This window comes from Brienomyrus brachyistius, chromosome 22, assembly GCF_023856365.1.
Source record: "Brienomyrus brachyistius isolate T26 chromosome 22, BBRACH_0.4, whole genome shotgun sequence".
NCBI classification, from domain to species: Eukaryota; Metazoa; Chordata; class Actinopteri; order Osteoglossiformes; family Mormyridae; genus Brienomyrus; species Brienomyrus brachyistius.
The window spans coordinates 18,096,255-18,121,690 of record NC_064554.1 but is presented as its reverse complement, the minus strand read 5'-3'; the positions used below and the strand labels follow the sequence as shown (position 1 = coordinate 18,121,690).

At 49.0% G+C, this 25,436-nt stretch overlaps 6 protein-coding genes across 9 annotated transcripts in view; 3 read left to right on the top strand and 3 right to left on the bottom strand.

Annotated features, from left to right (window-relative positions):
• Positions 1-25,436, bottom strand: part of atp5mf (ATP synthase membrane subunit f) — a 78,780-nt gene that overhangs the window by 6,609 nt on the left and 46,735 nt on the right. The gene's annotated exons all lie outside the window — the stretch shown is intronic.
• On the top strand, positions 69-3,742 carry LOC125718001 (uncharacterized). Of its 2 annotated transcripts, none has more exons than XM_048991461.1 (4): positions 69-1,091; positions 1,526-1,832; positions 1,953-2,193; positions 2,557-3,742. In XM_048991461.1, exons 2-4 carry the CDS (start codon positions 1,530-1,532, stop codon positions 3,279-3,281), a joined length of 1,269 nt encoding a protein of 422 aa, XP_048847418.1. In that variant the 5' UTR covers positions 69-1,091; positions 1,526-1,529; the 3' UTR covers positions 3,282-3,742. The 2 variants fall into 2 exon arrangements, with proteins under 2 accessions (XP_048847418.1, XP_048847417.1); XM_048991460.1 differs by having other exon boundaries at positions 69-1,186.
• On the bottom strand, positions 3,363-5,409 carry si:dkey-66i24.7 (uncharacterized). Its single transcript, XM_048991467.1, has 2 exons — positions 5,109-5,409; positions 3,363-4,511 (listed from the first exon to the last, which is right to left on the bottom strand). The coding sequence occupies exons 1-2, from the start codon at positions 5,203-5,205 to the stop codon at positions 3,907-3,909; spliced, it is 702 nt and encodes a 233-aa protein (XP_048847424.1). The 5' UTR covers positions 5,206-5,409; the 3' UTR covers positions 3,363-3,906.
• On the top strand, positions 5,541-12,627 carry armc5 (armadillo repeat containing 5). Of its 2 annotated transcripts, none has more exons than XM_048991449.1 (8): positions 5,541-5,697; positions 6,171-6,610; positions 6,984-7,014; positions 7,097-7,204; positions 7,362-8,244; positions 8,830-9,593; positions 9,921-10,053; positions 10,244-12,627. In XM_048991449.1, the coding sequence occupies exons 2-8, from the start codon at positions 6,239-6,241 to the stop codon at positions 12,183-12,185; spliced, it is 4,233 nt and encodes a 1,410-aa protein (XP_048847406.1). In that variant the 5' UTR covers positions 5,541-5,697; positions 6,171-6,238; the 3' UTR covers positions 12,186-12,627. The 2 variants fall into 2 exon arrangements, with proteins under 2 accessions (XP_048847406.1, XP_048847407.1); XM_048991450.1 differs by lacking the exon at positions 5,541-5,697 and adding an exon at positions 5,735-6,058.
• Positions 13,023-15,402, bottom strand: LOC125718010 (cytochrome c oxidase subunit 6A, mitochondrial). Its single transcript, XM_048991473.1, has 4 exons — positions 15,295-15,402; positions 13,789-13,868; positions 13,408-13,550; positions 13,023-13,248 (listed from the first exon to the last, which is right to left on the bottom strand). Exons 2-4 carry the CDS (start codon positions 13,862-13,864, stop codon positions 13,159-13,161), a joined length of 309 nt encoding a protein of 102 aa, XP_048847430.1. The 5' UTR covers positions 13,865-13,868; positions 15,295-15,402; the 3' UTR covers positions 13,023-13,158.
• Positions 15,840-22,807, top strand: patl2 (PAT1 homolog 2). 2 transcript variants are annotated; one of them, XM_048991453.1, is made up of 19 exons: positions 15,840-15,980; positions 16,345-16,504; positions 16,686-16,915; positions 18,070-18,135; positions 18,300-18,353; positions 18,461-18,637; positions 18,717-18,794; positions 18,967-19,085; positions 19,455-19,529; positions 19,655-19,775; positions 19,943-20,063; positions 20,155-20,252; positions 20,332-20,403; positions 20,500-20,642; positions 20,774-20,930; positions 21,118-21,258; positions 21,582-21,679; positions 21,764-21,904; positions 22,008-22,807. In XM_048991453.1, the coding sequence occupies exons 1-19, from the start codon at positions 15,957-15,959 to the stop codon at positions 22,042-22,044; spliced, it is 2,112 nt and encodes a 703-aa protein (XP_048847410.1). In that variant the 5' UTR covers positions 15,840-15,956; the 3' UTR covers positions 22,045-22,807. The 2 variants fall into 2 exon arrangements, with proteins under 2 accessions (XP_048847410.1, XP_048847409.1); XM_048991452.1 differs by having other exon boundaries at positions 18,940-19,085.

The following is a 25,436-nucleotide window of genomic DNA, read 5'->3' as shown; positions in this document are numbered from 1 at the left end:
GCATGTCAAAAATCTCTTTTTGAGAGTATTTAGCATTACGGTATCGCAGCTATATGCATGTCTGAGGATTTGCAAAAATTCAGTCGCTTTAGATGATTATTGTTGTCATTTATAAGTTCATACATGATTTGATAACATTTTATCGGAGTTAATGAATCTTAAAGGGCATTACATTCTCAGAAAACAGGATATCAGTTTGTTCCTCTGCTTGTCTCTGGAGCTTGTGCCCTCAGGGTCTGCCAGTTGTACCCTTAGCTGTAGGTAATTTTACCTTTTATGGTACAGAAATGGACTATGATGAACACTTTTATACTATTGGGCGTACATTAATGTTGTTTGTACCTTGGGGAGTCCATTTAAGGTACAGCCCAGGTGACAAGCAAAGATATAAACCTTTTTTTCCCCTGAGAGTTTGTTTACAAGGGCACCTATATAATAAACATTTTAAAATTTTCATATTCATCAGACCTAGATTTCCCTGCTAACTGGGTAGGATTAAATAGGATATTTAATATTAACTTAATTTCAAATCGTATTTCCATATTCGGAAATTAGGCATTCACGGTTTCTGTCAACGGCAGATTGGCCGTGAACATTTTTGGACGACGCATAAGCCAGAAATACGTAAAATGATTTGGATCAAATAAAATCATATATAAATATTGCTGTTATTTGACGTTTGTTTGTGTAAGTGTATAATATATATTTCATGTTAAAAATTCTCTCGGCAACCAGCATCACTCACGAGTCTCTGTCACCGTGGAATCTCGCGTTTCTCGTAGTAACTTATAAACTTGACAGTGCCGTCAATTTTGCATTTTTGATAATAGACCCGAGTATCATTCGCGGATTATCACACCCCCGAGGATCTACCGCCCCTAAATCAGGCGAATGTGAAAGGGTGACTTTGGTTCGCACTCGGTTTCGGGTCTCGCCGCGGTGACTCAGGAAGTTCCATCTGCAGTCACTAGGTGGCGGTGGCCATTTAAGCGGCGTTATATCCCCAATGAAAGCCTGAATCTACGCGGGTCTATGGTATGAAAAAGTTAATCAAAAACACCAGCGCTTTTCGCTAACAAATGGCACTCAAGGTAAGTTAAATGTTACGGCTGTTTACAAGTACAGGAGATAGTTATACGCTGTCTTTGGCTAATGATCTACAAACTGGAGAACGGCTGAAAACGAGGTAAAATGCAGGTTGCGCGGAAGTTTAAATATTATTTGTTAAATAAATGGTGACGTGTGCATATTAAAGTCAGTGTAGTGCCAGCAATACGATGTTCGTTTATGAAACTGACACGATGTGATATAAAGATAAGGCTGTTGATTTCTGTGAATCAACACATTTTGCATTGTTCATTTTGCATTAAATCATAATGACAATGCAATTTAAGTGTTTTTTTTATAAGATGGGTAAAGACAGTAGTTCATTTGGTGTGTGTCGGATTCATTCTGTAGACGAAGAGTTTCGGGACTGCGGTGTGCATGTCAGACTGGCTTGATCCCGTTTTTTTTTTTTTTTTAGCACTATGACCTACAACATCGCTTGTGTGATCTCGGCCGGTCGGGCCGTCCTGGAAATGATGCAGTTCGACTGGGAGCCGCTGTCCCACGGAGAGCTGGACCAGCGACTGGACCAGGCTGTGGAGGAGATCCTGGAGGCCGATCTCATTGAGAGGGCGAAGAGCCAGACTGTGCCGGTGTGTCTGCAGCAGATTCAGCCCCCAGAAGCGACGCCGCACCCCCTGCAATCGGAAGCGGCTGAGCCGTCCGAGGAGTCTGAGCAAACACTGCTGTCGAATCCAATAGAAGAGGATAACCGCGCAGTACGGGTGTGTGTAACTCCCTTAACTATTTGCCGGTTATTTTGTTAAAAGGAGGAACTGTCGTGTAGCTTATATGCTCCATTTGTTTGCATTGAGTGAGCTGGGATAATGGTAGGACTGCCTCAGTACATCACAGATCTTCTCCGGAACTCGGACTCCAGCTATAGTAAGAGCCGGCTGACGGGTCGGGCGCGCCTCTCGCTGCCGCACACCGTGCTGCTGTCCCTCACCCTGCTGTCGCGGAGGCTCAGCTATCGCTCCGTGTCCACGCGCTTCCGGCTCGAGAAGGGCAACATCCACCGCATCTTCTTCGCGTTCTGCGAGCGCGTGAACGCACTCCGGGATCAGCAGATACGATGGCCGGCGGGTAAGCTGTGCCGGTGACCGTCGCTGATATCCTGACTCTCCCCCCCCCCCATCGGGGCCTACGTTGATATTATTGTCCCTAGCGTAATGTTGATGCCTGTCCTCCTGCACATTTGTAAGAATACATCTTATGTGCAGCTGCTTGTTGCATAAACCAGGGTTTCCCAAATCAGTCCTAGCGTCACCCTGCACAAATCCAGTTTTATTGCAGAACACCTGACCCAAGCAATCAGGAAGTCTAAATACTTTATGGGTGTGCTGGGAACTGGAATAAAACAAAAACGTGGTTCTGTCCAGTGTGCCCTGAGGACTGGTTTGGGAAACATTGGATAAGTAATAATGTTCCTTGTGTCTCCCTGTCAAGGTCAAGAAGCAGAGAGGATTTTAGTTCCTTTGTCGGATGCCTTGGAGGAAGCTGAGGGTGTGGAGAAGACAGAGGTCCCCAAGGTGTTCGGCATCCTGGGACACACTCGCATCCCCATCCGGCTGCCGATCGGCAAGCAGGAGATTGGGGAAGGCCTGCTGGAGATGAGGAAGATGAAGAAGGAGGTGCACCCAGACTCGTGGCTTAACCTGGAGCTGGTGTGTGATGGCCAGGGCCGATTCCTGCACTGCAGCATCAGCAGGGGCTCCGACGGGGCCCGGGGCCAGGCCCTGAGGGAGCGCCTTAGGTTGGACCCGCACGCTGTGCCCCACGGCGCCTTCCTGGTGGCTGGGCGGGGTTACCCGCCGTCGGCCCGGATACTGACCCCATACCCCGTAGCGGGCTGCGGCCCCCGGGAGGAAGCCTACAGTCGGACCCTGGCGGCTCACCTAGACGTGCTGGACCAGGCCGTGGCCGAGCTCAAAGCTCGCTTCCACCGCCTGCGCTACCTGGACATGGGGAATTTTGAGAGAGCGCGGGCCGTGGTGCTGACCGCGTGCATCCTGCACAACGTGTTGCTGGAGATGGGAGAGCGTGTGACTCCTGCACAGGTGGTGAGGGAGGAGGGGGATGAAGAGGAGGGACAGGGGGACGAGGATGGGCTGAGGACGAGGGAGGCCATCGCGGACCTGCTATCCAGAAGGACTCGAGTTGGGAGCAGCTGAAATATTGTAAAGAACGGGAGCTGATCACTGAAAGATGCTGCCTGTTTCACACGACCCCACAGTATACACAAGACTCAGATCTGCTGTAAAGATTCTTTTTATTAAAAGCTCCATTGATAGCTTCTGCAGCCTGTGTGCAAGATCTATTTACAATGGCAGCCTTTTTCATTTTTTTTTCTCAAAATGCCTTGACAGCACAGTCTTGAATCGCAGGTGCAAACTGACAGACTTATGTGCAAAATAGTACTTTGGGTTTTCACTCAAATCAACTAGAACATCATTCTTTATTGCTTTTAAATTATTGTTAATCCAATAAAGAGCTGCGTTCATACAAATACCCTCCCAGCAGTGGGTGATAACTGGAAAAAAAATAGTTACAGATTCTTCAAGAGTGTATCCACAGAAAATGTAAACACACCATTTTTTATTTATAAATGTAATAAATATTGAATGTTTTTAAATTGTACAGTCTGGGTTTTAAACTGAAGTTTAGTACACAGGCCAAAAATAAATCTCTGGAAGTTGAAGCTCTGAGTCGAAAAATAAAATAATGCTCTTCTGCGTGGCAGGGCTTTGTCACTCAGCAACCATTGCCTTGGACACGGCCAGCCTTTGACGTGATTGGCTACCTGGCTTCCTTCGGCAACTGTAACCTGGCGTCCTCAGCCAAGCTCGATATTGCTCTGGCTAGATTATTAATGGCTTCTATCTTCCTCTCCTCTAGGGCTTTCTGTTGCATCCACAAGTTCATTTTCCTCTCCTGCAGTTCCAGATATAAGTGCAGTACATCCTGGGAGGGTCGAGGGGACTGGGGGGCCAGGGACAGAGCAGGGGTGGGCAGGATGGGTGTGAAGCGCTTGCTGGCCGGGGAGGGGCCCAGTTTCTGCGTGTGCGGCTTCGACTTCCTCTGCACCTTGGCCTCCTCTCCGCTCCTGCCTAGGACGTCGTGCATGGCTGGGAAGAACTCCCAGTGCACGCTCTGAGCACCCAGCCGCCTGGCGCGCTCTGCGTTCTTCCTGTAGGTGGCCAGCATGTTCCTCCACTTGAGGTCGCACTCGTAGGCTTTCACAGTGCTGCCGGGGTTCCCCGCCTCCTGGAGATTGGCTGTCACTCTCTCGGCCACCGTCTCCCACAGCTGCTTCTTCTTACACACTGGCTGGTCGAACTCGGCATCCATGGAGAGTCGGGTGCGGACCAGCTGCCAGGTGGCCTGAAGGGTCCACACAAACTCTGGAATGGGGTGCAAATTAAAGCGGTGATCTAATGTCACAAAGTTAAACGTCATAAACACAAAACATCCACAAAAAATTACTAATTAAGACTAATAGTAGCATGTTTACCTATTGAGATGAAATACCTTCCTTGTGTATGTAATTTGGATATTTAAATAGCCTCCCTGATGGGACAGCGTTGGAAAATATCATCATTAACAGTTTTTCGTTTCGTTCAGTAAGAACGCATTATATTTATTGTTATTGTACATGTACAACGAAACTATGTGTGGTTCGTTGTACATGTATTTGCGGAAGATATTACTGCCATATACATACTATACATTCACAATGTCTACTTTAAACACATCTGATAAGCAAGTTAGTTCAAAACAGCCGTAAACTATTTTTGCAAATAGACTACTTAAAATTGCACATCGGTTTCATTAAATGTCAATTATAATAATATTAATTATTAAAATTAGCTGGACACGGCAATGTTTGTATTTGGGCACGGATCTTTATACTTGTTAAATTATGAGTAACGATCCTACATGTAGAACATACTCTTGCACAATCGCTGTTTAATGCCTTTCCTTTTGCGTGGACAACTTACCTCCTTTAGATTTATCATAATCCAAATTTGAAGTCACCTTTGGTTTGTCATTATTGTTTTCACTACTTTCACTTATTGTGGTTTCAACGCTTTCCATAGTGCGATGTAGCTGACAGGCAATAGCGCGCTGAGGGAGCGATTTGCAGTGGATTTAAACAACACTTGCGTTGCACCGCTGTTTTATTCTCGACATCAACTAAACCGATGATTATAACAACCTGCGCGCTTTGAGCGGAAGTAAAGATGTGGCGCCTCGCGGCCTGTGGTAAATGTAGTTTTTTAAAGTCACGATTCCGCGAAACGGAGAGCAGAATTTACAAAATTGCAGTTGGACTACACTGTTCGGAAAATCAGCATGGCTGTGAAAAATTCACGCATATGTAGCGAAAATACTGTTTATTTTCGAGTGGCTTTTCGGCAGGCAACTTATGGACGATCCGCCAGTGAGACCACGAGTCCCAGAGAGCAAATATAATACCCGCCTTTCCGTCCCTCCCTCTCCGCCCGCCGCCTTCCTGTTTGTTATTTTGCTGAAATGGCGTTAGCTGCTAGCTAAGAAGATTTCGTTTGGGTTGTTAAAATACAAGCGGTAGGTACAAGCACACTGCAGGGGCATAAAAATATAATGAATGGTTGGTTGAAGACTAAGCAGGTAAAACAGGGGAACTGTTATCCGTGTCCGGTGTTGCGTTTTTTTCTTTCGGCCTATTCACTTGAACAGGCTTATTCCAGAGAGACGAAGTGGGGTTATTGAACTACAATTCCCTATGTCACCGCTAGTGTTACGTCAGACGTAAAGCGTTCTTTTAGGATATGCTGGGTAGTCTAGTTTTATGTCGATATCACCGCCCCCCCTTATTTGACTCATTTTGCTGGTTTTTATAAATCCCGTTTACACTGAGAGGTGTAAGAATCTGCAATCGATTCATCTTGACCAGATTAGTTGCGAGGTAATAGGGTGAATACAGGTGGCAAGCTTTCAATATTCTTTATGTCTTTGGGATGTTTAACAGACACAGTTTGTGCTACTTTTTTTCTATCCCAACCTTCTCCTCCCCTTAGATATAGTTAAGGAGTACTCCAAAGAGTGCGAATTGGAAGCTTTATGGAAATGCTTCCATTGCACCAACATGGAAAACTCAAATGCAGCCGTTAGCAGTGGAGGGACGACGGCCGGTGTACCGGAGTCCTCGCTGTCCTGGTGCCTGTTGCAGCTGCAGAGAACAGAAAATCCCACCAAGGCAACGACTGGGAGCGGACAAGGCAAAGAGGAGCGGAAGGAGGATGCAAGGAAGGCCCGGGCAGGGCTGTGGCGAGCACTGGTTGCGATCCGGACGCAGCACATCAAGGGGGGCATTTCGAGCATCATTAGGTTCAGAGCTCATAGTGGACTACCTCTTCTCCTGAAACTTCTCCAGCAGTCGGCATGTGACAGGAAGACCCTGGACCTGACGCTCAGCATCCTGGCTAACTGCTGCACAGAGAGTGAGACGCGCACAGAGGTGAGTTACCCCCTTCGCAAGAGAGAGTATGCAATTGGGGACAATGGATGGTTCAATGGGTTAGGACACTGCTTTTAATCAAAAGGTTGTCGGTTCAAATTCCATGGTGGGCAGAGTGATTTTACTGTTGGGTACTTGAGCAAGACCCTTAGCCCAAATTGCACCAGGGATTGCTCTAATCCTGCTTTTTCAATGCATGTTGCTTTGGATGAAGTCTTCTGTGAAATGTAATGCCCTGCGGCCCAGAATTGTTGAGCCCTGGCTTGAATATAACGACATAAACTGGGGTAAAAGGGAGGTTTTAAAAAGCTCCAGATGAAGGTGTTATATAAAAATGATAATCTTCTGCTTTCTTCTGGGTCTCATTCCGCAGGTGAGGAAATTGGGAGGCATACCACTGATTGGTGAGTAGAATGGTGCAGATCTGCCTGTAATCCATGTCTCCGTGAGGAGTTCCTCATGGTGAAGCTTGTTTTCCCTTCACAGTGGAAATCCTAAAGAACGTCTCCATGGTAACGGTGCAGAACCGAGCCGCAAGGACTCTGGGAAACCTAGCCATTGACTCTGAGAACTCGGAGCTGATCCACTCTGCAGGTAAGTCCAAGAGATGCGGTACCGTGTGTGTGAGCAGACCGGTCAGGGTTCGGGAGAAGGTTGTGTTTTGTTGTTTCCAGTTGGGGTGTTTATGTGGGGTTGCAAAGCAAGTCCATGTGGGTTTTAAAACTAACTAAATACCTCTTTTCTGTTTCAGGTGGTGTCCCACTCCTTATCCTTTGCCTCGCCATCTCCCCTCCTGCCTCAGGTTCCCCCACCCTCCCTGCGACGCCTGCTAGCCCAGTGTTGGAGTGTGCCCAGTCTGCTGCCCGTGCTCTCCAGTATCTCTCCGACACCCCCTTGAACCGTCTGTCCTTGCTGTCCAAGGGTGCTCTTCCCGCTCTAGTCCTGCTTATTGCCCCCGAGTACCCTCCTGGTCTGAGGCGAGCCTCCTTGCGTGCTCTGAATGAGCTGACGAGGGGGTGCGGAGCAGAATGTGCCCGGGAAGTGGTTCGGTCGGGAGCGCTGGTCCAGCTAGGGGCCCTGGTCATGGAAGAAGCTGATCGGCCCTTGGAAGAAGTGGGCCTGAAGATTTTGGCCAACCTGTGCTCCCAGGGCTGCCTCCGCCCACTCGTGGGGTCTCTGGGGGTGATTCCAAAATTTGCCGAGGAGGCGAAAGGCAACACTCCGAAATCCGCCCTCTTCTTTCGAGCCCTCTGCTTATGCTGCAAGGAGGCTGTGAACAGGGTCAAGGTGAAGGAGAGTGGTGGATTGGAAGTTTTGATTGGCTCGCTCTCTGTCAGTCAGAGCCACCCGTTTTCCCGATTGGCTATTTTGGCCTTTGTTGACTTTGTCTACGATGAGGCGGTGATGGAGCAGCTCCAGGGACTGGGGCTGGTTCCACTGCTGGTAGCCAGGCTGGTTGCTGCAGCCAAAGGCGACGGCCCAGCTTCCGGAGAGGCGGATACGTCCACTGCCTCTCCTGAACTGATGTCTACTTCTTGCTTTGAGTCCTTTGATTTCCCACCACCAGAGGCAAACCGGAAGGATGATGGAGGCAAGGAGCACGGACAGGAGTCCTCCAGTTTTCTCAGCCTGAGGTGAGTGTGTGTGTTGTGGTGCGGTTACGCATGAGACCACGAAGTTGATTCAACAAAGTGCGGTTAGATAGAGGGGAGGAAAGAATGATCAGATCCTTGACAAAGAATGGAACCGCCTAATAGGAGTATTTTTGGAATTTAAATGACCAAGGGTTTTAACAAACTAAACAATGTAAACCACAATCGTATCTTAATTGTGCGGTGTGTCTAAAGCAGGGATGACTCATGTAGAATGAAGCAATATATTTGGGATCCTGGGGCCTGTACTACGAAGCGGGGTTACTGGCTTATCGGGGTAACTTGTCGGATTTAAGGTAGTCTGGGCAAAATGTAAGTGAACGAATATGAGTATAAGTTCTTTTGAACTGTGGTACCTTAAATCTGACAAGTTACTCCGATAAGCCAGTAACCCCGCTTCATAATACAGGCCACTGGTTTGATCTCAGCTGTGGTTGACTAAATGAGTTTATTGGGAGACCTTATCTGAGAAAGTGGCCATTGAGCATCTGGGGGATGAAGTTCTGATTAGCATAGAAGCTCCTTGAATAGGAAGTCTGAGTGCCTTCCCTGCTCTTGTCCTCCTAGGTCTTGGTTGCTGTCTGAAGGGCTGATCTCCTGTGAGGGGGAGCTGCTGTCTCCCACAGCGACTGGGGTCGCTGAGGGGGAGCTTGGCACTTGTCCTACGACCGCTTTGTCTGATAGGCTCTCTCTTCTTTCTGGGCCCTCCTCTTCGACCACACCTACTCCCACACCACTGACGGTTCCCTCGCCACCAGCTGGCAAGAGCCCTTGTGGCTCTCGTAACCTGCCTCCTATGTCTACCTCTACCCCCAAACCTAACCACGCCAGCTTTCACCCGCACCGACCCACACCACTGTCTCCATCCAAACCTCCTTCACAGAAGCCTGCACCCCCGTCTCCTTCTAAAGCCCGCTCGCCCAATGGCAAACGAGCCGGCCCACACCTCTTGGCTCCCACCTGTACGCTTCCTCCAGAAACCCCTCCCTCGCTGGTGCAGGCCCCCACCTACCAGCACCCCTACCACCCCGAGCCCTGGACAGCCGAGTCGCCAGTCCTGCTCCTGCTGTCCCGCTTTTCCCAGTCTGAGGACCCCAGTTCGGCTCTGGGGAACGCGGCTGCCGTCTCGGGCCTCCTGTACTACCTCACGCAGCACAGGGAGCCCAGCAGCCGCTGCTTCCGCGTCCTCTGCCGCCTGAGTTGTAACCCCAACTGCCTGGAGAGCCTGGTCAGGACTGGGGCCGTGGCCTTCATCTGGCTCCGCCTGTGCCTGGGACAGGGGGCCGGGGACAGGCAGACTGGGAGGGTGAAGACCAAGGTGCGGCAGCTGGGTGAGTCTGGGTAGGGGCTGGGAAATGGAGGTTTTTTTCTGTCTCGTATAAATAGTTCTGTATTAGAAATCATCCATTCATCTGATAATTGCTTATCCTGGTAAAGGCCATAGAGCATGTTTTGGGGAGCGTAGGTTGGTAAGGATGGGGAACACCGAGAACGGGATGCCAGTCCACGGCAGGGTACATTCAGCCCCCGATGGCTATGACATCACGAAGCAGTGCATGCTGGGCCAGGACAGTGTGTTCTGTGTGAGCAGCAGCTGCAAGGCACGGCAGAGATGTCCATGTAACACGTGTTCCCTCTTTTGGGCTGACTGGCTCCAGGCAAGATGGTGCTGAACAACCTGCGCATCCAGAGCGAGTCCAGCTTCGGCTCAGGAGTGCTGAGCCACATCATGCTGTCCGGTTCCGAAGTGGACCGTCTGCACTGCGCTCTGTCCCTACCGCTCATAAACAGGTCTGTTAATCTAGAGCCCAGTCAGAAAGGTCGATTAGATGTTGAATGCTGGAAAGCTTGTAGTCTTCTTCCTTGAAGCATCGTCTGCAGTTTCAAGGTCATTTTCTAATGTTTGTTCACCTGACGTTTTTCTGCTAAAGTCTGTCCATTGTTTGCCATGTTCAGGTTTGTTTGTTATTCTTTCTTGCAGCAATAAACCATTTCTGAAGAAGCTGCTGTTGGATAACGGGGGTCTGCAGCTGGCGGTCGAAGCACTCTGTTGCCAAGGCGACGCTGACGACTGTGTCCTCAGGAGGTGGGCATCCCTCTCCAGCTGGCTCCAGCCGCCCCACCCGGCGTCTCCCCCCCGCCTCCAGTTGCTCTACTTGTCCCTGCTCGTCGAATGCCTGTCGAATCTGCCCAGTCCCCCAGCTCTGGAGTTGAGGGTCGTGGTGGGGTCAGGGCCAGGAAGTGGGCAGGAGCTCGGAGGTGACATGCCCCCTCCCCTTAAAAAGCAGTGCTTCGCCCCCATGTGTCCCTATCTCGATTCCAGCTTCGATCTCGTCTTCGTGCTGGACGACAGCACCCGGGTCCCGGCAAACATGGAGGCGGTGTTGGGGGGCCATGACGGAGAGACGGGTTCGGAGTATTTCAGAGCACTGCTTAGGGGAGGATTCTGGGAAGGGGGGCGGAGTCCCGGGGAGGGCATCCCGATACGGGACGTCACACCTCAAATGCTTCTGCCTGTGCTGCACTATTTACATGGCTGTTCTGTGAGCGGTGGGAGGGAGGAGACAGGGAATAAGACAGGGGGCCACTGTCGTGTTTTGGGGTCTCTGAACACAGAGGAGCTCGGGGAGGAGGAAATGGGGTCAAATGGGACCACCGCCCTCCAGAAAACCCCCTTAACAGAGGCCATGAGGGGAGCCAATATGTTTTTAGTGTCAGGGCTGCAGAGGGAGCTGGAAGACTTGGGCGTGTCCCTGATTTTGACCTCTGCTGCCTCACAGCCTGGATCAATGGCTCAGCTGAGAGCCCAGGCCCCAGATAACACTGAGGAAAAGCTGAATCCCAGAACTCAGGGCAGCCTGGAGTGGGAACCGGGGAAGGGGTCAGCAGAGGATGGCGGGGTGGGATTAGCATCAAGCGAGAAACTGCCGTGCTCGAAAGCAGGGCTTTTTAAAGTGCCAGTGGGACCCAGGACCAAGCCGGAGGAAATGCAAGCGCGCGACGTCCAATCCAGTAGCCAGCGGCAGGGAAGACCAGGCATGGTCACGAGAACCGGCCGCGAGAGAGGACCTGAGAGAGAACCAGACTTAGGGCGCCTCCTGAAACCCAACCAGGAGCTCAGGATGGAATGTGGGCCAGAAGCTCCTTGCATGACCAGTGACCTTTCCCAGCTCAGATTCGCTCTAAGTTCTTGGTTGGATTCTGAGTTAATCTTAGAACCTGAACAGAAGATGGGGGACATTGTCAGCCGGGCGATAGACGAAGACTCATCGAACCTCAAACTACGGTCGGCGTCTCTCTGGGCATTAGGAAGCAAGATGAGCACAAGATCTGACTACAGTCTGGAGAGTCTGGGTTCTGCGTTGCTTTGTACCAGGGACCAAAAGAAAAGCGGCCAATCAGAATCAACATCCCAGTTTCACTTCCTGTCGGACTGGAGCTTAGGCTCAGATCTAGAGGAAGCGTACGACGATAGGTACTGCTCGATCGTCAACCTCTCCGCCCCTTGTTTTTGTGCCACCTCGGATGCTAAATTAGATGGGATGCGTAACGCTGTGGGCCAGGACTGTCCACTCCATTCCACGGCGAAGCCCAAATTCCGAAAAGCAGGTTGCGGCGAGACGCGAGGGCCCAAGCCCGAGGATGTTCCGGAAGTGGGGGCCCTGAGCCCGGCACCCGAATCCGAAAGGGAGAGCTGGCCCCTTGTGACCCATCTTCCGCGGCTCTACTGCTTCTCCCAGCTCCACGGCTACGCACGGCTAGCCCGGGCGTGCCTCTCGGTCCTGCTGTGGCCACGGGGCGCAGTCACGCGCCCCCCCACTTCGCTCGTTGCCGACTGCCTGCGGCAGCTCGCCGAGCAGCAGCATGGTGCTGAGGCGCTGACCCAGGACCTCATGCTGCTCGCTGCCCAGACACTGAGCTGAGAATCGCAGGATTCCGTGCAACCATCTAGAGTGTCCAGCTTGCTCCACGCCATAGTGATGCGTAACCTTGGTAACATGTAAATCCATAGTGGAGTCCCATCCGTGGACCAATCGCTAGCTGAGGTAGTGTGATATCGTAGTGTACAATCGGTATACTGTATACATTATTTTTTTGTATAACTTCTGGTAGTAAAAATACAGTTGATGAAATGGTAATACGATGGGGATAAAATGCACATATTTTTGCTTTTTGCTTTTTTATTTTGTGCAGTGTGTGTAAATTCCCTACATGTAAATTAGACCGTTGGGAGCCACAGTGATGTTTATAATGGTTTGTAATATAAATACTGTACTGTTTACATGGAGAGAAGATAGCGATGGGAAAGATCTCTGCCACTGTCAAATTCAAGCTCTCAATAAAATACCGCTAGCAATACGCCTCCCAGATGCTGTCCAAACTCTGTGAAATCGCATTAAATGCCTCAAGCTGCATTTTAGGGAAACCTTACGAACCTTCCATCTGTTTAATAGGCCAGGTTTGAAAACCAGAAACGACTTAAAATTATTTTCACTATAATGTAAACCAGTGTTTCCCAACCCAGTACGGACAGTCCACCTTCTTTGCTCCCTCCCAGCTCCCAGCCAATCAGGAACATCGAATACCTGGCACACGTGCACTAGGAGCTGAGAGGAAGCAAAAACGCGGACTGTCTGGGGTCCCCGAGGACTGGGTTGGGAAACACTGATGTAAACATTTGTAATCGTATAGATTTTTAAACTGGTTTAAATTGAGAACGTTTTAGCTGGGGAGGGGGGAAAAAATGAACAGAAACAGACTTTGGGTAATGCTATTTAATTTTAAAAGTGAAAGGTCACATCTGATATCTACATCAGTTGGCCCCGGGGAAGTATGCATTGCCGGTATATACTTGATGTGTGATGAACTTGTAGCCACGACTAGGTGGCGCTGCCCTCAGTGATGGGGTCCCTCGTAGCCAGTTGGGAGGGGGTTGGTGTGGGAGTTATGGAAAAAGGTGTGGTTCCCATCTCCCCAGGGAAAAGGCTGTAATGGGGAGAAAAAGGGGTGTTGAAATTATACTCAACTAACAGTATGTAGTATGTTAAAAGTGTACTATAATGAAGAAAAAGATGCTGTCGATTTTATACTGTGTGCTACGGACAGCATGTTGCAGGGGACTGCATTGTTGCCCTGCGCCGTCACCTTGGTGCGGATGCGAAGGTGCTGGTACGGTTGGAACCCGGGCGGATCATGGGAGTGGCGTTGCAGCTTTATCCAGGCATTGGCCATGCACACCCCTACACCGGGCAGTGCCACCACGTAGCTCAGGATCTTCCATGTGCGAGCTGTGGGGCCAAATGAGATTCAGATCCGGGCAGGCGGCCCCAAACGGCACGAGGTAATGGACTGGGGGTGGTAAGGGGTTAATGCAGGGCTGACAGAAAGAGGGACAGGGGAGGTGCCAAGACGCTGTGGACGGGGCGCCAGGCTTCCACATGCTCCTGTTAATGATGCACCTGGACCTGCATCAACAGGATGAAGCAGTATGGGGGGGGCAGCAGAAGGCACAGGAGACAGAAATACCTCCACCCTCGTGACCTCCGGCTGCCGTCGAGGCGAATGCTCTCCGAAACATGGTCGCAGTGGAGACCAGCGCCATTGTCCTGCATCATGCGCATGAGAACAGAAAAAGTCTGTCATCTCATTCTGTCATGTTAAATTTTACACCTCTGGAAAAAAAAAAAGAGACCACTCGATATTTAGAAAAAAAGTAAAAACTGCATTTTTAAATTCTGGTTTAATCCTGCTTCTGCTAGCAAAAGACTACATGTCATGTTGCTTCCAGGCTCAAGGTTTCTAAGACGGCAGTACACACAAACAGGGTGAAGCAGGAGACCCTGTTAATGCCCAAAAACCAGGCAGGTAGAGGGCAGAAGCAACTCTCTAATGCCAGAGATGACCGTCGACTTATCCGGCAGTGTCTCATAAATCGGAGGATGACATCGAGTGACCTTCAAAAGGAATGGGAAACATTAAATGCAGGTGTGAGGTGCACTGCTAGGACAGTTCCTAGAAACAGGACTGAAGACCTATAAAGCAAGGAAGAAGCCCCCCATTAATGAGAAAGAGCGGAGAGCCAGTCTGCAGTTTGCAAAACAATACAAGTTATTCACAGACTCACACCCATAAATTGAGAAATGAGTGAAACAAAAGAATTGTGCTGTGGTCTCAGCTTTTTCCAGGGCTGTGTGTCCAGTACTACAGTTAACCAATGTGTAATAATGCCCCCAAATGCTGTAATTACAGTCAGCTTAAAGCATTACAAACTACTCCATGAGTGTATTAATTTATAGTATATCAGATTACCTCTTAAAAACAGGCTCCACAGCCATCTCTGCCTATTAGTGACAGTCACAATCCTGCATGTGGTTTCACTGTAGCTACCATGTTAACCCTGTGTTTGCCACTGAAAACGTAAAGCTCTGCATCATGTACCTTCTGCACAACACTACAGAAGCTACAAAAAGAAGGCAGTCACCTAACACATGCAGTCTCGTACCAGCTTCACACTGCAGTGAGCCACAGCACCTGGTTCCCCATGTCTGATCTAGCTGTTTTTATCTATGATGCGGCCCTTTAACACATTTCTTATTGAAAAATACCTAGATTTGCAACCTGTTTTTAACGCTCAGCTGAATAACTCTGAAGTATTGTAAGTGAACAGAGTGGAGGTCTAGTTTATTTGAGTCATGGCCGCAGAAATTATCTGCAGTCAGGTGACCAAGGACTTTTGCTGTTTTCGAGGGGAAGTGTACAAATAACCCCTCAAAACAGCAATTATTTCAGAGACGGAGCTATCAAGAACACTTTAATGAACTTTAAGACTCTTCTGAATAACAGTTATATAAGTGCTTTTGTTAAATCGTGTCAGATTGTAGTATTTTGTAAATATATTGCTGCAGGGATAAAGTGTAAACGCGACCTGTTTTATAATGACATTCAATCTGTAGATAAGTCAACAAAGGACACAGATCTTAGCCCAAATTTTGTTTTTGCTCCCATGTACAGAAAAAAGACGTTTGTTCATACCTCTCTTTTGCGTTCCCTGTTTTATGTCTGCTTGTCCTTCAGTCCGTTTGTCCTTCTGACTGAACCCTGTTGCTCCACCCCAGCGCACTCTGTCCGTCTGCCAAGAATCTTCAAGTTTATATTTGGCAGAGTGTGAACGCACTGCATTAAAGGCAGAGTGGGCAAACATGCATACATCTGTGCCAGGCTTCGGTAAATTCTGTCACGGTGTCAATGCGTGAATACGCACCTGCGAAAGGCTGGCTTCATAATTCATATTCCACATCATAAGTAAATGTGTTAAGTAGATGTCATAAGTAAACCCTTTATAATGCTAATTATTTTTGTCAAACAACGTGGTGAAATCTGACTATTGGCTTTTGCAGTGAATTTAAAATAACAGGATTTCGTTGCCGATTAATAATTTCTTGAGCGAAGTACGGCGTAAGGCCACGCGCTTGTGTCCGTACGTTCCGTCGACGACGTCGCTCCACCTGCACAGGCCCACGCGCCGGCCGCTATATTTCGCCATGCCTTAATGCGCAGGCGCGGACCCATCTGCCACGCCTCCTTTTCGCACGTGTAGCATAGTTAAATTGAGTTACGGAAAGCTATGGCTCTTGTCCGCGTAGAACCAGCTGGAGAGTTAACTGTGTCAGGGGACTTTCTGAATATTTTGCCAAATGAGTGACTCCGAGCAGCAACAGGTAAGCATTCCCTTGTTCTGGAAATGACTCCTTTAATATTGGCTGTTTTACCAGAAAAAAATAGGGATAGTGTCAACGTTTGTTGATTTATTTGTCGTTTGTTTCATTTTCCGTACGTTTCCGCTTTACGGATCGTAATGATTCATGATTTAAATATTGATTGGTTAAAACTGAGGAAGTGGAGGACTTATGAATGACGATGGCCTTTCAGTTTGCACCTAGACGCACTCTTAAGTGCCTAATCAAATGACAGCTGTGGGATTTGTATCGCGTTAGGTCTTCCTAGCGGTGCGGCGTTTAGCATGACGCAGGTTTTATGGCGGCCGAGAGGAGTTTGCCCATCTGTTTCTTGGTAATCCTACAGGAATCTGAAGCTTTTTCGCCAACTACCCGCTGTCAAGGTGACAGAGAAAGTGGTAGCGAGGCAGAAGATGATGGAGGGATGGAGGAGTGCACACTCCTGCAGGAGATGGGAGAGGAAGATGAAGACATCGATCTGTATAATGAGGAAACCTTTGGCCTTGGTATGTGTTCCATGAAACGAAGGGACTGGAATGTTGTGGGTAAATTTTCGTGTTTAGTCATTAGCCTGAAGTGTGTTTGGCGGTGGGAGGTGCTGTTACTTACTACTTATACTCTGCTGTAGTGCCTGGTGCTGATTGCGGATCTTTGGATATGCTGATTCCTGTGTTACTCTGCATTAAGATCTTGAAGTGAGACCAGATGAAGACCCCTCTGACATCCTGGTCTTCTGTGGAGATGAGTCTCCAGGACCGCCGTCACCACCTCCGTGCACCCCCAACACCCCGGCCCCCCTGACCCAGGTCCTGCCAGTCCTGAATGGAAGGCCGAGGGAGAAACGGACGCTGAGGAGGGGAGAAGTGTTTGAGGACCCAGCGATAATGAGGACTGTGAAGAGCAGGCCAAGCCTCAAGGTGAGATAATGGGTTAGAGCAGTGTTTCCGACTCCGGTCCTCAGGCACCCACAGCTGGTCCATGTTTTTGCTCCCTGCTAGGGGACCCAGAGGGAGCAAAAACATGGACTGTCTGTGTGGGTCCCTGAGAACTAGATTGGGGAAACACTGGGCTAGGAGTTTCTGTAATGAAACTTATAATGATTAAAGTTATAGAACCATACCCTGTGACGTTCTTAAAGACCAAATGACCTGTTTCTCAAAGGAAAAAAGGTCCTACCTCCTGCCTGCTTTCATAGTGTTTGCAGTAGATCGATGGCTGTGATCTACATTACATTTAATGGTAACATGCTTCCATGGAATTGAGGTTAGATACTGAATATATCGAGGCCTGGAATGTCTGAGTATCTCTGCATCTGACAGCATGCAATGACTTGCACGCTCCACTAAGGTGTCGGAGGACAGGGGTAAGAAGCATGCACTGATTCTGAGCATTGCCGCACTCATCACATGACAAACCACCTCAGGGATGAGAGCCTGAGTGCAGTGGGCGATACCTCAGCAGCACACCCCTCCGAATGGACCAGTGTGTCTTTTTTTCCAGTGGCTGGAGAGCCAATCTTGCTACCAAGCCCCACGTTTTCCCTGTAAGTTGGAGGACCTCCTTGTAGGGCTGCATGTAGATTAATATCGTACCCAGGAGGAAGCAATTGCAGGTTAAGGGCCCAGTGGAGTAGAATCACTCTGGGCTTTCACAGGATTTGAAATGGCTACCTTCCAGTTGCCATCACAAATCCCTAGGCTCAGAGCCACCACTCCACCCAAATCAGAATTCTCTGGTTCTAGTCTTAGCCTGTGGTGTATAGACGTGAAGGTTCTTGTTCTCCGTTGGGTCGCAGGTCCTTTTTGTAAGGGGCCTTTGTAAAGTCATTGATTGGCCATAAAGCTTCAAAATGGCCCAATTTAATTCACAGGCTAATTTAATTTAATGAGAACCAGTTGCAGGGAGGCTGTCTATCCATAACACTTCCTCTCACTTAGACCTAGAACGCCCTCCCCGTCAGTAAGAAGTACTGTAGGTATATGTTAGCCCAGGATGAAATTCACTCACCCTCCCCCAATTCCAACAAAAGGCTTCCTCTGATGCTTTTTAATCTGCCCTCCTCCCTCCCCAGAGCCTGGACAGTGCTATAGTGGACAGTGGTATTGGCTCCCCCTGTGACAGCCTGGATCTGGACACTGTGAGTCCCCACCACAGCCTTCATTTCCCAATCCCAGCATCCCTTTCAGCTCGTTGTTCCATCGCTCTGCCCTGCTCATTCTTGCCTCTGCTTGATGTCCCTCTTCACGCGATGCTGCTCTCATTTGTTGCCGCCTCATCAATGTTGGCTTCTTCTACACACAGTGGATGCTGTCTCCATTTGGTCCCAGCCAAACATCCGTCGGGCCCATGCTACAGGTAAGGTGGTAATTTTTGTATTTTTTTTCCCTTCGCTGTATCTAGGCTCTTCTGCAAATGACTTGCTGCGAATGGTGTTTGGTGTCGCATGGAATCTGCTCCCTCAGGACCAGGCTATAGTCACGGTCATCGACAGCCAGGATCTGGCTCGGACTCCCCCAGCCCCCCTGGACTTCCTGTCGCCCCTTCGCCGCCCGTTTCCAATGACTGGAGGTGGAAAGAGAGGGGGCCAGCGAGGTCAGCAGCCCCTCATGAGACCCCTGGGGCAGAGGTACCTTTCTCAGGTGTGACTCTACAATGTGCTAATTGATTTCCCCCCCATTTAGCTGTTGCTAATGTTCTGCTGCTGTCTGTCTCCCCCAGATCCCCATGAGTCCTCTGCTGACCCGATCTCCTGTATGTCCACGTCCACCCTTTGGCTCTCCACAGCACTACATGCAGGTGCCTTGTCTAGTTGACTATTCTGCCAGTCTAATTGTGTTTGTTCCTTCTATAACCTGCTGTGAAAGACCTTGAGTTTTTTTTTTTTTTTTTTTTTTTTTTTTTTTTATTTATTCATGGTGTGTGTTCGCCCTCCCCCTCCCAGCGTGGTGGTTTTATGTCTCCTTCACAGCCCGGCATGACCGTTCCACAACCCTTTACCCCTAAAATGTTGCAGTTGAGGTTTGGAGCTCGTTCTCCAAGCCCCTCCCCCTTCTACAGCCCTTCAGCCAATCCTATGCAACAATTCAGGTTTGAGATCTTTGATACGGGTTGTTGGCAGTAATTTTGAGCACTGGGTGTTTCTGGATACGAAGTACGCAATGGTCATACTTGTGGTTTTGGCAAGACCGATCTTGTTAAGTTGTTTCCCATGAACAAACTTGGGCTGCAATGAATTGTGGGATTGGACTCACCTGGCAAGAATGCAACCAATCCATGCTTGATGTTTGGAGAGGGGCATCTGAGGATTTTAGCTGTCCTCTGTACTTCGATTCTTGAGTATTGGAACTGGTCTTCGGCAGTGGAAGATGACATAAAACTGTCATATGAGAACACAAGTACGGTCAGGTACACACTGAAAAATGCCCCTAGTTAGTAATGTGACCTTTGACCCCTTAGGTTCCCTGGTCATGTGACCCAGCTTCACCCCCAGCATCGCAGGCTGCTGAGCCACCGGCACCAGCGGTCGCACAGGTTTGGGACGGGCTTGTCCTTCCATCTGTAGCCTGTGGTGCTGAAGTGCTGTATGATAACTCTACCTGATGTGCTTGAGAAACGTATCAAATGCATGGTGTAATACTTCTCTGATCATCTCGTAGGGGTGAGAACTTGGACCCTAATGGTCAGCTGATGTCAATGAAGGAGAAGGAGTGGATCATTAAATTGCAGATGATTCAGCTTCAGAGCGAGAACCCCCATCTGGATGACTACTACTACCAGGTCTCATGGTTTCGCCTCATTCATGTACTCCTGAGGTTTTAAGTCGCCATTGTCTGAGACTGTAAAGACTGGGCGAGTATCAGCTGTAAAATAGCTGATGCAGTCTGAAGTTTTCAAACGAGTACATTCTGTGCTGCGTCAGTTGGGTAAGCTGTGCCCCTCGGCAGGAGTATTACCGTCGTCTGGAGGCCAAGATGGCCGAGGAGGAAATGCTGGGTGAGAGGGGCAAGAGGGAACCACCCAAACTCACGACTCCTTATGTCACCAAGACCGAGTCTTACACTCCTGGTTGGTTTCTTCACACTCGTCCTCGCAATCTTCCAGATATTGGCTTGTGCCCTTTTACGCTTCATGTAACTTACATTTATTTTTTCTTAAGTTGTCCACATTGAGGGTTCGCTGGGACAAGTTGCCGTGTCGACTTGCTTCTCCCCACGCCGCGCCATCGACGCCGTCCATGCACACCTGCCGGAGGAGGTGACTGCTTGGACCTCGGCCTGGGTGTCTGATCTGAACGTGTCCGCTCGCCTTGCTCTAAACTTCCCTCTGTGGTCAGTCTCACTTCTCTGAACAGGAGCAGAAAGATGCCAGGCAGCAGAGGCTGACCGTGCTCCATAACATCGAGAAGGTTTGGCCTTTTAAGGAGTGCTGAGCTCTATATGGGAAGGGGGGGCGGGGTTTCATTTATCCTACCAGCTAATCCGTTCGTTCATTCGTTCTGCAGCTGTTCATGGTCCTCTTGGAAGTGGAGGAAGGGGAGAAGAGGAAGCGGTCCATGTTCAGCGAGGAAGAGCAGGTGAGACTGGAGGAGAAGATCTCAAGACGAGTGAAACAGATCTACAGACAGCTGCAGCACCCTCCTAACCTGTGAGTGAACTGGGAGTTGCGTGTAACATTCAGGCGGGTGACCAGTCATGCAGTATTTAATTCTGTACACCAGCCGAGTGCATCTGCTTTGATTGCATGCTCTTCTGAAAACGTTCCCCCCCCAAACCCAGGGAGGATAGTGAGGAGTTCCTTCCGTGCCTGCTGGTGTCGAAGGGTAAGCGCTTGATGGCTCGACTCCTCCCCTTCCTGTCGGAAAGCGACGCTCAGCATGTCCTCAAGGTGGTGACTGATCACCTGCCAGCTCTGATGAACAGAGACACAGACGAGGTCGGGCTTCACTCAGTTGTTTGTTTTGACTAAATTGCCAGCCTTGGAGTTCAATGGTCTCCTCATCTGACATGTAAAACTTGCGCACTTCCCTGCCTGTTTCTTAGTAAGTGATAAGTGCCAAGTGGTTAACTGGAATTAATGTCCTTTTGGTCTGAGTGCTACTGAAACGTCTCTGACTCTTCAGGCTCTGCCGGTTATGTACCCGTCTCTCTCTACTGTGATTGGGGAACTGTCCTTTAATCAGCTCATCGGGGTCCTCAAGGGGTTCACCTCAACACTGCCCGATTCCAAAGAGATGTGCCTCACAATCGCCTGCCAGAACAAGGTCGGTAGTTTCTACAAAATCGTGCCGACTTCTGTTCCATGATGTTTTGGGAATGTGGGGGGGAGAGAGATTTGGGCTGTACAGTCATTATGGATAGTATGTTACAAGCAGAGCCAGACTTGGTGCTTGTAGTACTTTTGAATTGGCCTTCTCTTACTGTGTTGTGCTTTGCACAGTGTACCAGTGGCTTCAGGCCAGTATAACTGGTCTCCCATTTTCTGGGAGGTTACTGGACTCTGTCCCAGGCAGCACAGGGCATATGACTGAGGGGCACCGACTTAAGTCCTTTTGCTTAAATCATGTGCACTTTGTTTTGCCCCCAGTTTGGCATTTCCCTCCTGTACGCCCTGCTCTCTCAGGGAGAGAGGCTGCTGTCATCCAACAGCCCTATGGAAGCAGGAATCGGGGATTATGAGACTTGGTGAGGATCTTGAGAGACTTTAGCCGCAACGACGTTTGTGGAGACTATGAATGTAATCTGGAATCCGCCCCCCCGCTCTTCCAGGACAGAGACCGTCTTCCTGGTTGCCCGGCGTCTCTCCCGCTCCTCACTGGTGGAACCTCTCCTCCTCCCCTCAAACCTGATCTCGCTCTTCTGCCGGTACCTTGACAAGCACACGGTGCACCAGCTGGAGGACAGCATGGAGTGAGTTGGCATCTAACTGGTGTTTTTCGTCTGCGGCCCTGTGTATGCCCACCTTCGAATGGGGTGGGGAGGGGATGTTAATCTCCCATTTTGTCATTGCTAGGAGGTCTACAGCTAGCTGCCCTGCCGTTCCCTCTTAACCTTGCACGCCCCTGGAGGATGGAGGCAGGCATGGGACAAGCTGCATTTGGCTGACTGAGCACTTGGTTTGCTGCTGCGCCAGACAGGACTGCTATTTTTAACGCGGGAGGGTGTAACATTATGCATATGCTGCCCCTGACCCCTCCTCCAGGCTTTACTTTTGTACAGGTTTAAAATCAGTGGAAAAGGTACCTAAAGTGTAATCCTGAAGCTCACCAGCAGAGGGTGCTAACAACGCATGTCGCCTGGCGCCACCTTTCCACGTTGAAGGGCCTGTCACGATTATCTCTTGATCGGCAAATTTTGACGTGATTTAAACGGTCAGTCTGTAGACCTCATGTAGAGGGGAATTTAATCTTCAGCGCGTGAGATCTTTTGGTATTTCGATGCTTGTCAGCCTCAGTTCGAGCAGGATGTAAGACAGTTGTCCCATTCATACTTATTTTGCCCGGCATAATTACACAATATTTATTGTGAAGTTTTTCTCTAGCACATATCAGTTTTATAATTGCAATTTGCCGTTTGCTTTTCTCGAATTGTCTTTGCCTTTTTTCTCCATTTTGGTGACTTCTGTTCTAAACCTTATTTTCAAGTGTCCCGTAAACCGTAACTTATTCAACCTTTGTGTTGTATACGATCTTTTTTTTTTTTTTTTTTTGTTAACCAATTTTAATTTAAACTGACATGTACTTAAGCGATCAGATACTGTATCACACTTGTATAGCACTTGCAAATGTAAAATAAAATTCTATAAGCTGTGAACCTTTTTGTCTGTTTTACGTAAACTTTCCTGGACAAACCGAAACTTCGGTGTAAGGGCGAGGGAAGCAAATGCGGCTTTATTCCCTCGAACCTTTTAGTTTTAACTGTCATAAGTGAACGGTAGTTTGTTTGGATTGGGGAAATACTTAGTACGCTTTCCTTGAGTCGTTGCGGGTTCTTTGGTCTGATCCCAGTAACGGGGGTGCACACAAAGGGGTAAAATTTACACCCGTGCAGTTGTTACCTTTTAAGGTACAGAAGGGCACGGTCTCAATTTTAGACTATTATTCGCTTCCAGTTCGCCCTGCAACCGGCGCACGTTGGTCTGTTCGCTCATGTATAGGTTTGGTTTAAAAATCGATCGGTAGACAAGCACCGAAGCCCCCTAAAGACATCTACGCCCTATGCTGTGTCGTCCTGATTCTGTTCGGTCGTGTCCTGACTTGCTCTGCCTGTTACCCGAGATCAGCTTTGGATTAAAGCCATTGTGTGGGGGGGAAAATATGCAGCTGTTAACACCCGTCGATCTGCAATGCTGCAATATATCGTCTCTCGTTGAAAATTTCTAATATCCAATGCAAAGCGAGCATTTAAGGTGAACATGCTATATAAATTGTCAGTGTGGTCTCTCCATACAAGTGTATTCTTTGTGGTAAAAGTATAACGTTTCATATATTTGATATATGTATAATCAAAGGTAATGTTTTGCTTCTGCGTTTCCAAGAAATAAAAATATTGTGTGTAGTTTTACTTGTCTTGCAGTGTAATGGATCTCTATACCTACCTTGTTAGTCTGTCTGCCTCATTTTTGTGTGATCCAAAAGAAATCTAAATACATTATGCCACTGTTCCTTGTTTATCGTCAGGTGTGCATACTTTAATGCCTTCTATATATAATCTTTTTTTGCCTTGTGTGTGAATACACCGCTGTTTTGCTACATCACACCCACATCTGTTCTCCCTACCTGTCTGTGCAACCCTAATTCTAACATCTGTTCCCAAACATCTGGATGAACATACACACCTGCTCGCTCCTGTCCCTGCTCCTGTGTGTCACCCCGTTGTTTTAGCTTTAATTCTTTATTTTTTCCCCACATCGGCACATTCCCCACGTTTCTCTCTCTCCGGCGCTCCAATGCAAACAGAGGCTGGGGCCAGCCGTTACTCAGCTGGTTAAACGGCCGGTAAGTCTGGCAGTCTGATTCTCTGTTATTATGGGCACTGGCTGCGGGTTACCGTAGGCACACATGCTATAACTAGCGGACAGACAAACGGTAAAAATGGTGGTTTGGGGATACGGATCGTGCTCCGCTGTTGCGCTGCGCTGCATCTACAGACGCGTAGACATAACACAGTGAAGTTTGTTCTTCATGCCGATTGATTTTTTCTCTCTCTCTTTTTCAAAAGTCAGGATCGCGGCAGACGCTGACTGTCTGTGCCTCAGAACGCCAAGGTGCAGACGTGCCCGAAGCTGCCATTCATGTGTCTCTCATCCCCTGTGTGAGCGTGACTATCATGAGTCAAACAACTTCAATGGGCAAAATTTAGCCACCTTATCTGGGGTTAAGATGGCTGACACCGTGGACTCGCAACTTAAAATTTGCCGGTTGTGCAAGAAACATGCTTAGGTAAATTAGTGTCCATAAATTGTATCTATGTGTGAAGCGGGTGAGGTACTGGCTTCCTGTAATGCATCCCCTGCCTTGTGCTTCATGCTTCTGCTTCAGATAGTAACCTTGTAGCGTGTAAGCGGTGTGGTGGATAGAAGGCTTGTAAGCGGGATGCAGGAGAGGCAGCAATCCTTACGCAGGGACCCAGCTGAAATAATTTTGTCCTAGGCCCAGGAATTATCTGTACCAAACCTGCTTGTATCCAAGAGGGTTTCAAGTACCAGTTCAAGGGGGGAAACTCATAAATTGTGTCTTAGTCCGTAGGACTGTCTTTATGTGTAATATTTCCGTCATTTCATTGCATCTAAAGGTAATTCACTGATTTCTTTGTGAAAGTAGAGGTTTTTACTACCTTGATGCACAGTTGTGCTCTCAGGAGTCTGTTTGGAGAGGGATCTCCAGGATTGCAGTGAGAGATGAGGAGCGTGTTTGCTTTGTGCGCTTCTGTGCTTGTGCGCAAATCATCAGCCACCTCTGCGCGTTCGGCATGGTGTCGCTACAAGCCTCCGACGTGACTGTACCCCGTCGGTGTCGGCGCTGTCGGCGGGAATTGGCGGGAAGGACGAGGTCAGGGGCCACTCTGGTGCCGGGGCGGCACTACGTCAGACAGCGAAGGATATTTTTGGAGTGATGAACCACTATGGTGTCGACGTTGCACCGGCGCGTCAGTGATTTTGGTCCCCAGCTGAGCCCACTCGCTTTATCACTCTGCGTGCTCCTGGCCTCCATATTTGCTTTGAGTCCATCTCTCCGGCCTGCTTTTCGCAAACCACATTCCTTGCGTCTTTTCAAACACCCTCCCCCCCCCTCCCCCGCCTCATCCCTTGCAGTTTCCTCACTCCAGCTCTTTGTTTCTCCTTAGAGGCCAGCCTTAGGTGCGGTTCCAGATGTCGGATGAGCTCTTACCTACCATTGATGGAGCAACATGTTTTACCACCTCGTTTAAAAGTTTCCGTTCA

Excerpts from the sequence above, each read along its gene's own strand:
- LOC125718001 (XM_048991460.1), top strand. The coding sequence starts at position 1,101 with ATGTTACGGCTGTTTACAAGTACAGGAGATAGTTATACGCTGTCTTTG. Across the intron at positions 1,187-1,525 it reads GGAGAACGGCTGAAAACGAG|CACTATGACCTACAACATCG; the intron begins GTAAAATGCAGG and ends TTTTTTTTTTAG. Across the intron at positions 1,833-1,952 it reads AGGATAACCGCGCAGTACGG|TACATCACAGATCTTCTCCG; the intron begins GTGTGTGTAACT and ends GGACTGCCTCAG.
- si:dkey-66i24.7 (XM_048991467.1), bottom strand. The coding sequence starts at position 5,205 with ATGGAAAGCGTTGAAACCACAATAAGTGAAAGTAGTGAAAACAATAAT. Across the intron at positions 4,512-5,108 it reads TTATGATAAATCTAAAGGAG|AGTTTGTGTGGACCCTTCAG; the intron begins GTAAGTTGTCCA and ends ACCCCATTCCAG.
- armc5 (XM_048991449.1), top strand. The coding sequence starts at position 6,239 with ATGGAAAACTCAAATGCAGCCGTTAGCAGTGGAGGGACGACGGCCGGT. Across the intron at positions 7,205-7,361 it reads GGAGCTGATCCACTCTGCAG|GTGGTGTCCCACTCCTTATC; the intron begins GTAAGTCCAAGA and ends TTTCTGTTTCAG. Across the intron at positions 8,245-8,829 it reads TCCAGTTTTCTCAGCCTGAG|GTCTTGGTTGCTGTCTGAAG; the intron begins GTGAGTGTGTGT and ends TTGTCCTCCTAG.
- LOC125718010 (XM_048991473.1), bottom strand. The coding sequence starts at position 13,864 with ATGGCGCTGGTCTCCACTGCGACCATGTTTCGGAGAGCATTCGCCTCG. Across the intron at positions 13,551-13,788 it reads CGGAGGTCACGAGGGTGGAG|CTCGCACATGGAAGATCCTG; the intron begins GTATTTCTGTCT and ends TTGGCCCCACAG. Across the intron at positions 13,249-13,407 it reads ACCTTCGCATCCGCACCAAG|CCTTTTCCCTGGGGAGATGG; the intron begins GTGACGGCGCAG and ends TCCCCATTACAG.
- patl2 (XM_048991452.1), top strand. The coding sequence starts at position 15,957 with ATGAGTGACTCCGAGCAGCAACAG. Across the intron at positions 16,505-16,685 it reads TGAGGAAACCTTTGGCCTTG|ATCTTGAAGTGAGACCAGAT; the intron begins GTATGTGTTCCA and ends CTCTGCATTAAG. Across the intron at positions 19,086-19,454 it reads AATCCTATGCAACAATTCAG|GTTCCCTGGTCATGTGACCC; the intron begins GTTTGAGATCTT and ends TTGACCCCTTAG.